Below are 15672 nucleotides of genomic sequence, written 5' to 3' on the forward strand. Positions count from 1 at the left end.
TGTGTGTGTTGGATTCTTGGTAAAAAGGCTACAGGTTTAGCAAGCACAGCTCCCGTGGCTCTCCGACGACGAGTCTTTAAGGCCCTGGTTCCTGTGGTGGGTGGACAGATTGTCGTCTCCTTCCATGCTCTCGTTCATCTTGTCACAGATCACGTCGACGAGACGCTCGAACACCTGCTTGACGTTGATGTTGTCCTTAGCGCTGGCCTCGAAGAACTGAAAACCTGGGAGCGGCAGCACAAACTCAGTTTGACGTTTGGTTGAAGTAAACACACTCGCAGTCATCTACAACAATCGTTTTCTGTTCTTACCCAGATCCTCTGCCAGCCGCTGGCCGTCCTCTGTAGGTATGAGCCTGTCGTCCTCTAGGTCACACTTGTTCCCAACCAGGGTCACCTGAGCATTGTCCCACGAGTACGTCTTGATCTGCGTCGACCTGGAGGACAAAAGCATCTCAATAAAAAGAGCGACGCACTTCCTGCTGGAGCTCTTTCTAAAGCTCGACCCACTCACCAGTCCTGCACAGCGTTGAACGAGTCCTGGTTAGTGATGTCATACATGAGCAGGAAGCCCATGGCTCCCCTGTAGTACGCTGTAGTGATTGTACGATAGCGCTCCTGCCCTGCTGTATCCTGCAAATACATACACACAGGTACATTCTGAAATATTAGTACATTATATCTATGAAACGAGGAAAAATACTGTACTCTGGGCAGCTTATCTAAATATTCACCACAAGGGGGCAGTGTTGTTTAAATGAGTTTTAGCCTGTTGGAGCAGTAGTCTTCTATACACTTTAATGGCTCCCTGAAATGCTTCAACTATCACACTATAGTCCAGAAACCTTCATCAGAATACAGACAGACAGGTGGGAGGATCGAGAGTTAGTGGAGCCCCATATTGTTCTCCTTGATGCAGCTGCAACAGTTGTCCAGTGGGTCCAGCACTCTTTCATCTCCATCAGAAATGATGTTTCAAACATTAAAGTTCTGAACTGGGTCGGAACTAAATATTTTAAGATCAACCTTAACTCGTTCTGATTAAACCACGTCTATGTGATGACCAACTGTATCGGTGACAACTAGAACAATTATGAAGAAACGCTGAAGGGTGCCAATGCAGCCACTTCATCAACTTTCTTAAAAACCCCGAAAGGACTTCTTTCTGTTTTAACCTCCTGAAACCCGAGCTGTGGTTTGCGATGCATTTTTCACATCTCCTAGATATTTGTGATTAGATGGACCTGATGTGTATAAACAAAGCTTCCTCTTTGAACAGGAAGTTGTATTTTGTTACATGGTTATGACATACTTTTGTAAAAAAAAAAAAAAGTCCTCAAACACAACATGAACATGGCTCAAAGTATAAAACACTATTGAACAGAGTGAAGTACACGGTACAGAGAAGTCAAACTGTAACGTCCCCACATGTGGACGCAGGGTCTCAGGAGGTGACAACATACCAACAGTTTGATGAGTAAACTGTAGACGTAGGAAAAATAAGTAAAAAAAAAAAAGAAGCAAGTGGCTCATTTGTATCACCATGGTAACCACTCACCTAGCTCTCTCTCACTCCCTGAGTTATCTTAAAAAAAACAAGCAGACAGAAATGCAGAGTAGAAACTAAGCTTCCCAGTACCTGTGTGAACTCTATAACTCGTACTGTACTGGAAATACATTTTCCATTGACCTGTTTCCTGACACATTATAATATGTACTATATCTGTGGGACGGCTCTCTTTTAGCAGCCAGCTGTTACTGGACCAGAGTGGACTGGTTCTGATAGATCTGAGAGCGGGGGAGTCACTTCCAGTGCTCCCCATAAAGAAGAAAGAAGCTTTGCTTTGGTTCATGAAGCACTCGGACTCAGAGCAGGCTCTGGTTCTGCCTTGATGGATCTCCAGAGCTTTGAGTTGATGAAATTTGATGAAGTGTGCACCTGATCGTTGGCGTCAAATGTTTTCTACGACCGTACGGAAAAAAACTCTTGAAGCGTTAGAACCAGAGAAGTGTCTTGTCACACGGACATTTTTATGTGTCGACAGTGTTTTGTGTAAAATATAGGATCAATAAAAAACACACACTTGACTTGGAAGAGGAAACTCAAGCTCAGATACAAGAGAAGTCTATGATAGTTTGGATGTGTGTGCTGGGGGGGGGGGGGGGGGGGGATACAGTATATTAGGAAAAAACTCAAACTCAATTAAGACACACTGGGTGACAGAAGACTACATGTTGATGTATATCTGCATTGGTGTCAGAAACATTTGTAATGTGTGGAGGTGGACAGACTGGGGGGGGGTCCTTTTCCCAGAAAATTTTGAATAAAGTAGACGCCATTTCCTTCATTCTGGTGTATTTTAACGGGTTGTTAAACATTTATGTTTACCTACATAAGTAAACACTTAATGAAATAACTATTTTAGTTCAATTCAGTTTATTTAAGTAGCTCCAAGTCACAACAGAAGTCGTTTCAGGGCACTGAACAGAAACATTCATATACATAAAAAATAATAATTGAACGTTGTTTATCTGAGGAGCAGACTGCTTTGAGTTTAACTCCATCACAGAACTTTCATCTTGAGCATGAAGGCGACAGTGGAAAGAAAAAAACTCCCTCATGAGGAAGAAACCTTTAGCAGAACCAGGACAAGTGGTCGTCTGCTTCGACCAGCTGGGTTTGAGAGGAACAGATACACAATGGCAGGTCAAGAATCACATGCTAAGATAGAAATAGTATCAAATGAAAACTATTCAATTTTAACAATTCATTTAAGGAAATGATGTCAATGTGTCCTCCAGTAGTCAAAGTTTATAGCAGCATTACAAGCCAACCCTAACTATAGGATTTATCACAAAGGAAAGTCTTAAGCCCAGTCTTAAAACTGGACAATGTGTCTGATAACTGAAAGATCTTCCTCCCATTCTGCTTTTGGAAACTCTAGGAACCACAAGTAAGCCTGCAGTCTGCGAGTGAAGTGCACTCTGTTAGGAAAATATGGAACAACAATATTTCTAATATAAGATGAAGCTAGGTTGTTGAGCGCTTTGTAGGTTAGAAGTAAGATTTTGAATTTAATTCTGGATATGACAGGGAGCCAATGGAGAGAGGCTAAAACTGGAGAGAGATTGTCTGTCTTACTAACTCCAGTTAAGACTCTTTAAAAATATATATTTTTAAAAAGCATGGCACAATGGCTCCCGAGGGCTGGGTGTCCACTCCTCAATAAAGTATTTTGTGTAGAGATGCTTCAGTTTTCACGTGAATTCTCTGCTGCATGACGTATTGCAACTAAAAGTCACAGCACAGTACTCCTGATGGAACACACAACCTGATGTGCTTGGGTTTTTCAAAGAAGCAGTAAGGGAGGCAAATAAAAAATAACATAACGGAAAAAGATAAGTTATTTGACAAATAGTTACAAGAGGGCTTCCATATTTATGCACTAGCACCATTATTAAAACACACGTGGTTTATAATGTACAGGTGCTGGTCATAAAATTTAGAACAACATCAAAAAGTTGATTTATTTCAGTAATTCCATTCAAAAAGTGAAACTTGTATATTATATTCATTCATTACACACAGACTGATATATTTCAAATGTTTTTCTTTTAATGTTGATGATTATAACTGACAACTAATGAAAACTACATATTCAGTATCTCAGAAAATTAGAATATTGTGAAAAGCTTTAATATTGAAGACACCTGGTGCCACACTCTAATCAGCTAATTAACTCAAACACCTGCAATAGCCTTTAAATGGTCTCTCAGTCTAGTTCTGTAGACTACACAATCATGGAGAAACTGCTGACTTAACATTTGTCCAAAAGTCGACCATTGACACTTTGCACAAGGAGGGCAAGACACAAATGGTCATTGCTAAAGAAGCTGGCTGTTCACAGAGCTCTGTGTTCATGCACAGAGCACTAGAGAGGTGAAGGGAAGAAAACGATGTGGTAGAAAAAAAAGTGTACAAGCAATAAGGATAACTTCACCCTGGAGAGGATTGAAGTGGACCACCACCAGCAGATGACATGCCCCCCAAACCATCACTATGGAAACTTGACACTGGAATGACTGAATGAATGACTGCCTGATGTCCTCAACAAGTTCTATGCATGCTTTGAAGACCCGAACAGACCACCCAGCACCAGACTCACCTCGCCACCGGATGAAGAGCATCTCAGCGTGACCTCAGCAGAAGTAAGGAGTACCTTCAGGAGGATTAATCCGCACAAGGCAACTGGCCCAGACAACATCCCCGGAAAAGTGTTGAAGGAATGTGCTGATCAGCTCTGTGAGGTGCTGGCAGACATCTTTAACACCTCACTTACCCTGGAGACAGTTCCCACCTGCCTGAAGACTGCCACCATCATCCCAGTCCCAAAAAGCTCTACAGTGACTGGTCTGAATGACTATCGGCCAGTGGCCCTCACCCCGATAGTCGCTAAATGCTTCGAAAAACTGGTCATGACTCACATCAAAACAACCATCAACATCAACGAGGACCCTCATCAGTACGCATACCGTGAGAACCGATCAACAGAGGATGCAATCTCCTCTGTGATCCACACTGCGCTCAACCACCTGGAGCAGAAAAACTCTTACGTCCGTATGCTCTTTGTGGACTTCACATCCGCCTTCAACACCATGATCCCCCAAACCCTGATGGACAAACTATCCACACTAGGACTAAGTCCCTCCATTTGCAACTGGGTACTAGACTTTTTAACAAACAGACCACAGTTAGTGAGGATCCACAACCTCTCCTCCTCCACCATAACCCTCAGCACTGGCTCTCCTCAGGGATGTGTGTTGAGCCCCCTCCTGTTTACTCTGCTCACGTATGATTGTGCAGCTACCCATCCAGGCTGTCACATTGTAAAGTTTGCAGATGATACAGCGGTGGTGGGATGCATCACAAACAATGATGAGTACAGCTACAGGCAAGAGGTGGAACACCTGGAGAGCTGGTACAGAGAGAATAACCTTCACATCAATGTGAAGAAGACAAAGGAGATGATTGTGGACTTCAGAAGGAACAAATACACCTACACCCCCCTGAATATAAGAGGATCTGCGGTGGAAGTAGTCTCCAGCTACAAGTACTTGGGTGTACACATGAATGACAACCTCAGCTGGAGCAACAACACCACCAGCCTGATCAAGAAAGCTCATCAGAGACTCTACTTCCTCAGACGGCTGAGGCGAGCTGGTCTGGGAAGCTCAGTCCTCACCTCCTTCTACAGGTGTGCAGTGGAGAGCATCCTGTGCTCCAGCATCAACGTGTGGCATGGAGGCTGCACAGCTGCAGAAAGAAAAGCTTTGCAGAGAGTGGTGAAGGCTGCACAGAAATCTGTTGGAATCAGCCTCCCCACCATCACAGACATTTACACCTCCAGATGCAGGAAGAGGGCCACCTGCATCATGAAGGACCCCACTCACCCAGCACACACACTTTTTGCCCAACTCCCCTCAGGAAGGAGGTTAAGGAGCATTAAATGTAGAACCACTAGACTGAGGAACAGCTTCTACCCTGAGGCTGTTAGACTCATGAATCTCTAACTAGAATAATCACTGTGAAAAACCATATCATGTTGCTGCTGATCTGTTTCAATGTTGATGTGTTCATGCGTGCACATCTGCTCACAGACTCTTGTTCATGTTTGTGCTGATGTTCAATGTTTTATGTTATGAGTGCTTAGTGTATATTTAGTTGATGTTTTTCTTAGTTCATATCTTAGATGTTATTACTGTTTTTCTTATACATTTTATTGTTGGATGTAACTGGGACCCCGTGTACATAATTTCGCTCCACCACATGTACCACATGAGGTGCGAATGACAATAAAGAAACTCTGACTCTGACTCTGATTGTGAAACAAAACCCATTCCAAAATGTGGGGGAGATTCACAAAGAGTGGACTGCAACTGGAGTCAGTGCTTCAAGAACCACCACTCACAGACGTATGCAAGACAAGGGGTTCAGCTGTCACATTCCTTGTCAAGCCACTCTTGAACAAGAGACAACATCAGAAGTGTCTCTCCTGGGACTGCTGCGGAGTGGTCCAAAGTTATGTTCTCTGATGAAAGTAAATTTTTCATTTCCTTTGGAAATCAAAGTCCCAGAGTCTGGAGGAAGAGAGGAGAGGCACAGAATCCATGTTGCTTGAGGTCCAGTGTCAAGTTTCCATAGTGATGGTTTGGGGGGCATGTCATCTGTTGGTGTTGGTCCACTGTATTTTCTGAGGTCAAAGATCAATGCAGCCATCTACCAGGAAGTTTTAGAGCATTTTCTGCTGCTGACCAACTTTATGGAGATGCAGATTTCAATTTCCAACAGGACTTGCACCTGCACACAGTGCCAAAGCTACCAGTACCTAGTTTAAGGACCATGGTATCCCTGTTCTTAATTGGCCAGCAAACTCGCCTGACCTTAACCCCATAGAAAATCTAGGTATTGTGAAGAGGAAGATGTGATACACCAGACCCAACAATTCAGAAGAGCTGAAGGCCACTATCAGAGGAACATGGGCTCTCAGAACACCTGAGCAGTGCCACAGACTGATAGACTCATGCCACGTAGCAATGCTGCAGTAATCCAGTCAAAAGTAGCCTCATCTAAGTATTGAGTACTGTATATGTTCATACTTTTCATCTTCATACTTTTCAGTTGGCCAACGTTTCTAAAAAAAACATTTTTTTTTTGGTCTTAATATTCTAATTTTCCGAGATACTGATTTTGGGGTTTTCATTAGTTGTCAGTTATAATCCTCAACATTGAAATAAATAAACATTTGAAATATATCAGTCTGTTTGTAATGAATTAATATAATATACAAGTTTCACTTTTTGAATGGAATTACTGAAATAAATCAACTTTTTCATGATATTCTAATTTTATGACCAGCACCTGTATATTAGCTTTTTTTTGTACTGCATAAAAAAAAAACAAAAAAACAACTTGAATAGTTAGGAATTATATGTTCCTGAAGATATAAACAAACAAAAAAAGTTTCACCCAGCTCACCAACCTGAATGTTTAGCTGTATGGTAGTCCCTCGCTACTCGTGGTTCAATTTTTGCGGACTTGCTCTTTCGCAGTTTTTCATAGTAAGGTTGTACACGACACACGATTGTCAACTTTACGATTACTCATGTGATTAGGACGGTAAGGGATAAAAAGTTAATGGAAAAATAAAACTTGGGGACAGGCGCTGCCATTTTGTAGTATTCTTTCACTAAGCCTACACTGCAACACAAGTCAAAAGAACTACACTACCCAGAAGCCAACAGTGCTTCCGCCTGCTGCTTTCTGAAACGGCAGCAATGGAGGTGGGATCTATCTATTAAACTCACAGAACTGGCAGGAAAGTTGCAAATAATCTTGAAGCTGAACTCATCTTTCAATTTTCTAGTTTCTTCACTGGTGAGTGCCTGGGCTGCAGTTGACGGACTCGATGTGATCCGGATCCTGGGGGATGCAGGGAACAGAAGCGGTGGGGTTCGACCTGGTTCTGGTCACGGCGGTGCTGGTCTGGACCGAGCTGAAGTGGGGGACTACAATCTGGGCAGCCTTGCACGCCAAGTGTCTTTCCTGGAATGGCAGCACGCACACATCAACCTGGACGGGGCAGTGGGCTTCGTTCCTGCAGGGTAGCCGAACAGAAACCGAGCCCGACTAGAACCGAGCTGCTGGTCTGCAGAGCTGGTGAGTACTCACATAAAATTTTGCAGAACTGTACAGTACATATACATATGTTGTTAAAATTATGTAGGTTTAAGAGTTTAGACTTTTCAGTTTTTCACTTATCGCAAGGGTGGGTGGAACGTAACCCCCGTGATAATGGAGGGACTACTGCAATTGTTGCCTCTTGATGCAGGACTTCTGGCTTTCATCAGCGACCAATCAGGAGGAGAAAATGCAAAGATAGCAGATTTATTTGTCACAGTCGGCTCAAAGCTCTGGTACCTTTCTGCCACAGGAAACACCTGCTTATCAAAAATATCTTAGTAAATTAAAGGCTATGTGCAACATCCTTTCCCAGAAATTAAAAATAAAAAACCATTTCAATCCAAGTGAAACCACTTGGTAACCTGTCTCTTTGGTTTGCATTAGGTGCCCGAGCATTTTAGTGTTGGATGTTTTTCTCTATCCAAGAGGAGACGGAGGAGTGGGTTGTCCAGGTAACCAGAGGTCAATAAGGGTTATGAATGTTCCATTACAGTCAAGGCTGCTCTAGAAGGTAGGCTTAAATGGTCTTTTCACAACAAACTGGAAAAGGCACAACATAATTTACTGCACGGAGCTTCCCCTCAGAAAACCCGTGGCTTGATTCATTTATCCTTCCAGGATCTGCAGTCCAGCAACGTTTAGTTTTCTTTTATTAAGACAGGAGTCAGTCAAGTTCTATCTGAATCTCATTCATGCAGAAATGATCAAATATTTGACAGCATAATGGGACAACTAACTAAACAGACAATCCCCAGGGTTGCTACAAACAAACCCAAACAGCAGACAGAACCCGCTTCCTGTGTGTGTGTGTGTGTGTGTGTGATGTCAGATAGGAAAGAGTTTAAATCAGACTTCTGCACAGTCACACACTCGGACGTCACAGGGTCCCTGTTCTTTAATCATGCACTCGCCCTGTGTTTATATTAGCTGCCAACACAAAGCAGTGGAGCACATCCCCCGGGTTACCACACAATATGTGCATGGTGTACAAAAGGTGTGCGTGTGTTTGCACAAAGATCAGAAACACTATTTCCATGGACACAAATGAGGGATGTAAACAGTGTGTGTGCCGAGTGTGTGCTCGAGGTCTGAGTTCATAATGCAAAGGGTCATGTGGTGTGTTCTCAGCCTGGTTTCCATGATGTGCAACATGAGGATAGCAGCTAGCAGCTCATCTACTTCCAACATACAAAGCTCTCAACAACCTAGCTCCATCTTATATTACAGATCTTATTTTTCCATATTTTCCTAATAGAGCACTTTGCTTACAGACTGCAGGTTTACTTGTGGTTCCTAGAGTTTCCAAAAACAGAATGGGATGAAGATCTTTCAGTTATCAGGCTCCTCTCTTGTGGAACCAACTTCCAGTTTCTGTCCATGAGGCTGACACATTGTCCAGTTTAAGACTGGGCAACTTTCCTTTTTGATAAATCCTATAGTTAGGGTTGGCTTGGTTTCCTGACCTACTTATCCTATGCTGCTATAGGCTTAGACTGCTGGAGGACAAATTGACCTCATTTCATCAGATGAGTAGTTACAAATGAATAGTTTGTATTAGTAATTATTTCTATCTTAACATGTTTTTTTTGTCTTTCCTTCTAGCAGTGTTGTAGTCAAGACCACCTAACTCCTTCTAGCAGTGTTGTAGTCAAGACCACCTAACTTGAGACCAAGTCAAGACCAGAGTGTACCGAGATCGAGACATTTAGTGTCCGAGACCAAGTCGAGACCAAGTACTCAAGTCTTGGAGCTCAATCTTTTCACAGATTATCTGTCTTGTACTATACTGTCACAACATAGTGACAGTTTTAACAAATAAGTAAAAAACATACGCGTTTCATTAAAAATATTTTTTATAAAAGTTACATACTGCAACTTTGTTTGCTTTTGAATGAATGTATCAGTTGTTTTAAATTTTCAAAGCTACATAAAGAAATCAGACATTCAGTGGTTTTTGCACAATAATGTTCATGTCATGTGACCCACTGACACAAAACTTCTGTTAAACTCTACTAGACCTGACAGAAGAGGCACCTCATTTATTTCTCATTTTAAAGAATGTTCTAATGTTATATAATTTATTTGTTTTTAAAAAAGTATGGTTTTCTCTCAATAACTCATTATAAAATGTTTTAAAACGAGAAATAAGTGATGGTGTCTTGTGTGTCAGGTCTTTTAGAGTAGTTAAACATTAGTTATGGGTCAAATGATGTAAAATATATTAATTTTTGTTTCTGAAGAGTGTTTGGTTTGGTAATTTGTTGACGGTCCCTAAGTGAACCGTTACGTCTCTGAGGAGGGGCAGACTGAGCTCAGCTGACTGAAATCAGACTGCCTGCTTCAGATCGAACGAGGGGAACACACCGCTGAAGACACAGAGCTGGAATGTCCACAGTGGTAGAGAGTTGAGGCTCCAGCACGAACAGTTCAGAAACAATTTGAAATGAGAAAAAATAATCTATTTATTAACTGAGTGTCATGGTTTAGACTGATTATTGTTGGCTAATCTATTCTGACCCAAAGTGCAGCCGTGACTGGTTCTGAATGAGGCGTTACAGCAGACAGCCGCTCCCCTCTCTTCCAGGTACTGTGTACTGGACAAATAAACTGGACAATATTCTGGCAGTTTAGTGATATTTCCACAGTTGTGGTCTTGACAGGTCTTGAAATAAAATCCCGAGCCCTCTATGTCCGAGACCGAGACAAGACAGACACCAAATGCATTTGAGTCCAAGACGAGACCATCAAAAAGTGGTCTCAAGACCAGTCTTGAGACAAAGACCAGTTTCAAGTACTAAAACACTGCCTCCTAGAGAGGGACCTGCTCGCCTCCATGCTGGACCTGCCATTCTGTGTCTGTTTCTCCTTCCTGTCCTTTCAAACCCGGTCGAAGCAGATGGCCACTCATCCTGAGACTGGTTCTGTTTGTTATTAACTGATTTTTTTTTATGTATGTGAATGTTTCTGTTCATAACTTCTGTTGTGATTTGGCGTTATATAAATAAACTGAATTTAATCTACTTTATTCATTTTGTTTGAGGATGGTAGCTAACATTAACTTAAGATATTTCAGAGTTGATTATTAACGACACATATGAAGGGATCATAGCCACTACTGCTGCATCCACACCCTTTAAATACACTCTTCCTCTAGCACTGCAGTATACTTTCATTGTGTCTCCGTTGGACGCTGATAGTGAACTTCCTCAGCTTCCTGAGGTTAGGAAATACCAGCTTTCTTTGTCATTCAACTACACCATTAGTGGGAAGTCAGACACAATTTGCCCACTTCTCAAAATCCCCTCAGCGAACATGATTACCTTGTACTCAGACTTTTTACCCTTTGTCTCCAACCTCTCAGCTGTTAAAGAATCATACCCTGCTAACACTGCTTGTCATTTATGGGAGCCACATGTTTGGACAGGTAGGTGAGTGAGTGTGTGCTTTGGTGTGGACTCCCCTGGTGACGATAATTTCCAGCCACTGTTTGTGGACCACACAGTGGCTCACAGATTGTTTGTTCAAATGAATCATCTGTTTGAGCTGCTATATACAACTGGATTTGTAATTTAACATGGGGACTCAATAGGTGGTGGAGAATTTTGAGGAGGTTATATAATTTATGCAACATATTTCCTACTTTTAAGATGCAAAATTTATCAATGTGGAAGAAAAGAAAGGCAAAAATAAGTGTTAAAAACTATAAACGGGATTCCAAAAAAGTTGGGACACTAAACAAATTGTGAATAAAAACTGAATGCAATGATGTGGAGGTGCCAACATCTAATATTTTATTCAGAATAGAACACAAATCACAGATCAAAAGTTTAAACTGAGAGAATGTATCATTTTAAGGGAAAAATCTGTTGTTTCCAAATTTCATGGCGTCAACAAATCCCAAAAAGTTGGGACAAGTCCATTTTTACCACTGTGTGGCATCCCCCCTTCTTCTTACAACATTCAACAGACGTCTGGGGACAGAGGAGACCAGTTTCTCAAGTTTAGAAATAGGAATGCTCTCCCATTCATGTCTAATACAGGCCTCTAACTGTTCAATCGTCTTGGGCCTTCTTTGTCGCACCTTCCTCTTTATGATGCGCCAAATGTTCTCTATAGGTGAAAGATCTGGACTGCAGGCTGGCCATTTCAGTACCTGGATCCATCTCCTACGTAGCATTATCGTGTTGAAAAATGCAGGGTCTTCCCTGAAAGAGATGACGTCTAGATGGGAGCATATGTTGTTCTAGAACCTGAACATAGTTCTCTGCATTAATGGTGCCTTTCCAGACATGCAAGCTGCCCATGCCACAAGCGCTCATGCAACCCCATACCATCAGTGATGCAGGCTTCAGAACGGAGCGTTGATAACAACTTGGGCTATCCTTGTCCTCTCTGGTCCGGATGACATGGCGTCCCAGAGTTCCATAAAGAACTTCAAATCATGACTCATCTGACCACAGAACAGTCTTCCATTTTGCCACACTCCATTTTAAATGACCCCTGGCCCAGTGCAAACATCTGAGCTTGTGGAGCTTGCTTAGAAATGGCTTCCTCTTTGCACTGTAGAGTTTCAGCTAGCAACGGCGGATGGCACGGTGGATTGTGTTCACTGACAATGCTTTCTGGAAGTATTCCTGAGCCCATTCTGTTATTTCCTTGACAGTGGCATTCCTGTTTGAGGTGCAGTGATGTTTAAGGGCCCAGAGATCACGAGCATCCAGTAGAGTTTTATGGCCTTGACCCTTACGCACAGCAATTGTTCCAGATTCTCTGAATCTTTTGATGATGTTATGCATGGTTGATGATGATAACTTAAAAGTCTTTGCTATTTTACACTGGGTAACACCATTCTGGTATTGCTGCACTATCTTTCTGTGCAACAATGGTGGAATTGGTGATCCTCTTACCATCTTGGCTTCTGAGAGACACCGACACTCTGAGAAGCTCTTTTTATACCCAATCATGTTGTCAATTGACCCAATTAGTGTTAATTGGTCTTCCAGCTGTTCGTTATATGCTCAATTTCCTTTTTCCAGCCACTTAATGCTACTTGTCCCAACTTTTTGGGGATTTGTTGACACTGTGAAATTTTGAATCAACATATTTTTCCTTTAAAATGTTACATTTACTCAGATTAAACTTTTGATCTGTCATCTATGTTATATTACGAATACAATATTGACATTTGCCATCTCCACATCATTGCATTCAGTTTTTATTCACAATTTGGTTAGTGTCCCAACTTTTTGGGAATCCGGTTTGTATTCATTTTAGAATAGAATAGAATAGAATATAATATAATATAATAGAATAGAATAGAATAGAAACAGCCTTTATTGTCCCACGGATGGGAAATTCCAGTGTATCAGCAGCAACAGATAAAAAGATTAAAAGATTTAAAGATTTCACACAAAAGTTCCTAAATGTTAATAAACAACACAATATATAAGAAATAAGATAAACAATATCAATAATAATGTTCAATATGTATTGGAGCATTGATAATGGCAGACTATTTACAGTACAGTATTACAGGCAGAGTGTATGTTTAAGCAGAGGTCAGCATGTATTTAATCCTTATTGAGTTTGTTGGGAGCAGTGATGGTTGTAGAGTCTAACAGCTGCTGGGAGGAAGGACCTGCGGTAACGCTCCTTTGTGCATTTAGGATGCAGTAATCTGTCACTGAACGAGCTCTCCAGTTTAGCAACAGCTTCATGCATGGGGTGGGAGACGTTGTCCAGCAATGATGTTATTTTAGCTAGAGTCCTTCTGTCTCCCACCACCTGCACTGGGTTGAGGGGGCATCCAAGCACAGAGCTGGCCTTCTTGATGAGCTTATCTAGCTTCTTCTTCTCAGCTGATGATAAGCTGCTGCTCCAACACACAACACCATAGAAGATGGCTGATGCCACTACCGAGTCAAAGAAGGTCTTCAGGAGCACGCCCTGCACTCCAAAAGACCTCAGTCTCCTCAGCAGGTAGAGTCTGCTCTGACCCTTCCTGTAAAGTGCATCAGTGTTGTGAGACCAGTCTAGTTTATTGTTCAGGTGAACACCCAGGTACTTGTTAGAGTCCACAATCTCGATGTTCACACCCTGGATGTTCACCGGGATCAGTGAGGTGGACCTGTGCCTGCGGAAATCCACCACCAGCTCCTTAGTTTTAGCAGCGTTATCAGGAGGTGGTTCTGCTGGCACCAGTCCACAAAGTCTTGAGTCCGCTGTCTGTACTCTGAGTCGTCCTCACCTGCGATGAGGCCGACTATGGCAGAGTCATCAGAAAACCTTTGCAGATGGCAGTGTGGGGAGTTGATGGTGAAGTCTGCAGTGTAGAGGGTGAAGAGGAACGGTGCCAGCACAGTTCCCTGTGGGACCCCCGTACTGCAGACCAGCATGTCAGAGACACAGCCCCGTGTCCTCACATACTGTGGGCGTCCAGTGAGATAATCCAGTATCCACTGGGACATGTGGTGATCCACTCCTAATAACTCCAGCTTGTCCCGCAGAAGTCCTGGCTGGATGGTGTTGAAAGCACTGGAGAAATCAAAGAACATGATCCTCACAGTGCTTCCAGGTTTCTCCAGGTGGGTCAGAGCTTGGTGCCTGAGGTAGATGATGGCGTCATCCACCCCGATGCCAGGCCGGTAGGCAAACTGCAAGGGATCTAATAAAGACCTCACCAGGTGGCGCAAATTTTCTAAAGTTACTTTGTGTAGCTGTCTCTTGCAGCATCTCCAGCAGCAGCAAGTGTATTCAGGCTTGCTTCCATGAGTTTGCACCATCTAACCTTGGAAATTTTTGTTCATTTGAGATGAAACCAACCGTTCCTTCATGTTGGATGGGTGCCGCTTGTGTCCAACAAGCTTTAAATCAAAATAGAGTATCTCAGTTAGATTGAGGTCTGGGACATAGGTGTCTCATCACTTATGTGTGACAGGGACACGTCGTTCAACCCCTAATATATACATATATATATATATTGTAGTGAACTAGACCTCCGACATCAATCTGTCTCTGAAGACCTTCAGGGGACAGGAACTGTTATTTCATTGATTTGAATCCAGAAATACAAATTATCTCATCAAGAGACTATTTAATTGTATCCTGAATTAATCAATTGAAAGAACACTCTTCTTTTTGTTATTATCATTACTATTTTACAATATCTTGATAATCAAAAGTGTGTTTAGTTCATACCATTCCTAATGTTGAAGTAAACCACTCATTTAAATCAACTGTGAAACAGTAATAATGATTTTTAAACCTCATTAGACGTAGATCATACAAGTTAAATGTCTATTTACGAAGTAAGTGTGCATTTTATTCTTCTGTCTGAATGAGGAGTGGATTTAATGTCGGTCAAAAGTCAGAGTACAAGTTATGAGAACGAAGTGCCTTGTTTTAAAACTCTCAGACAGTAAATAAGAAACTGGCACCTGCAAAGTCTGTCATTTCTTCAAAATATTTTTCTGTCTGTACTAAACGTTCTTAAAAACATTTCTGCTTTCTGTTGACTTTTAATAACCCTCTGACATCACTAAAACACCACCCCTGCTGGTTGTGTCAACCAATCAGGAAGTACCACGTAACAGGAAGTGGATACCCTTTAAAAGTCAACACTTCTTGGAACTATTCAGTCTTCCTATAACTTTCAGCCGTACTGGAAGACTCAGTCTTCCCAGTCTTCTTGGAACTTTAAGTCTGACGAGTCTTCCTGGAACTTTCAGTCTAGGATGAGACCCAGTCTTACTGGAAGACTCGGTCTTACGGCGAGCTGATGGAATGGAACCATGTGCCAAGGGTCCGTCCATTCCAGCGGAGTCACAGCCTGCCTCGCTGTGAACTCAACCGGGCGTAACGCCCTACAACTTCTAATGAAGATTCCTTCTAAGGAAGCTTATTCTGTTGAACGGAGTACTTAGTCATGACTTC

The 15672-nt window shown here is 42.2% G+C and overlaps 1 protein-coding gene across 1 annotated transcript in view; it reads right to left on the reverse strand.

The window, feature by feature from the left end:
- Positions 1-15672, reverse strand: part of rab3db (RAB3D, member RAS oncogene family, b) — a 21442-nt gene continuing 5770 nt past the window's right edge. Inside the window, exons 2-4 of the mRNA XM_037689416.1 lie at positions 514-632; positions 312-436; positions 1-224 (exon numbers count right to left, since the gene is read on the reverse strand). Of these exons, the coding sequence (XP_037545344.1) occupies positions 37-224; positions 312-436; positions 514-632 (432 nt within the window). The 3' untranslated portion in view covers positions 1-36. The remainder of the gene's footprint in view (positions 225-311; positions 437-513; positions 633-15672) is intronic.

This window comes from Nematolebias whitei, chromosome 15, assembly GCF_014905685.2.
Source record: "Nematolebias whitei isolate Nwh7 chromosome 15, NemWhi1, whole genome shotgun sequence".
NCBI classification, from domain to species: Eukaryota; Metazoa; Chordata; class Actinopteri; order Cyprinodontiformes; family Rivulidae; genus Nematolebias; species Nematolebias whitei.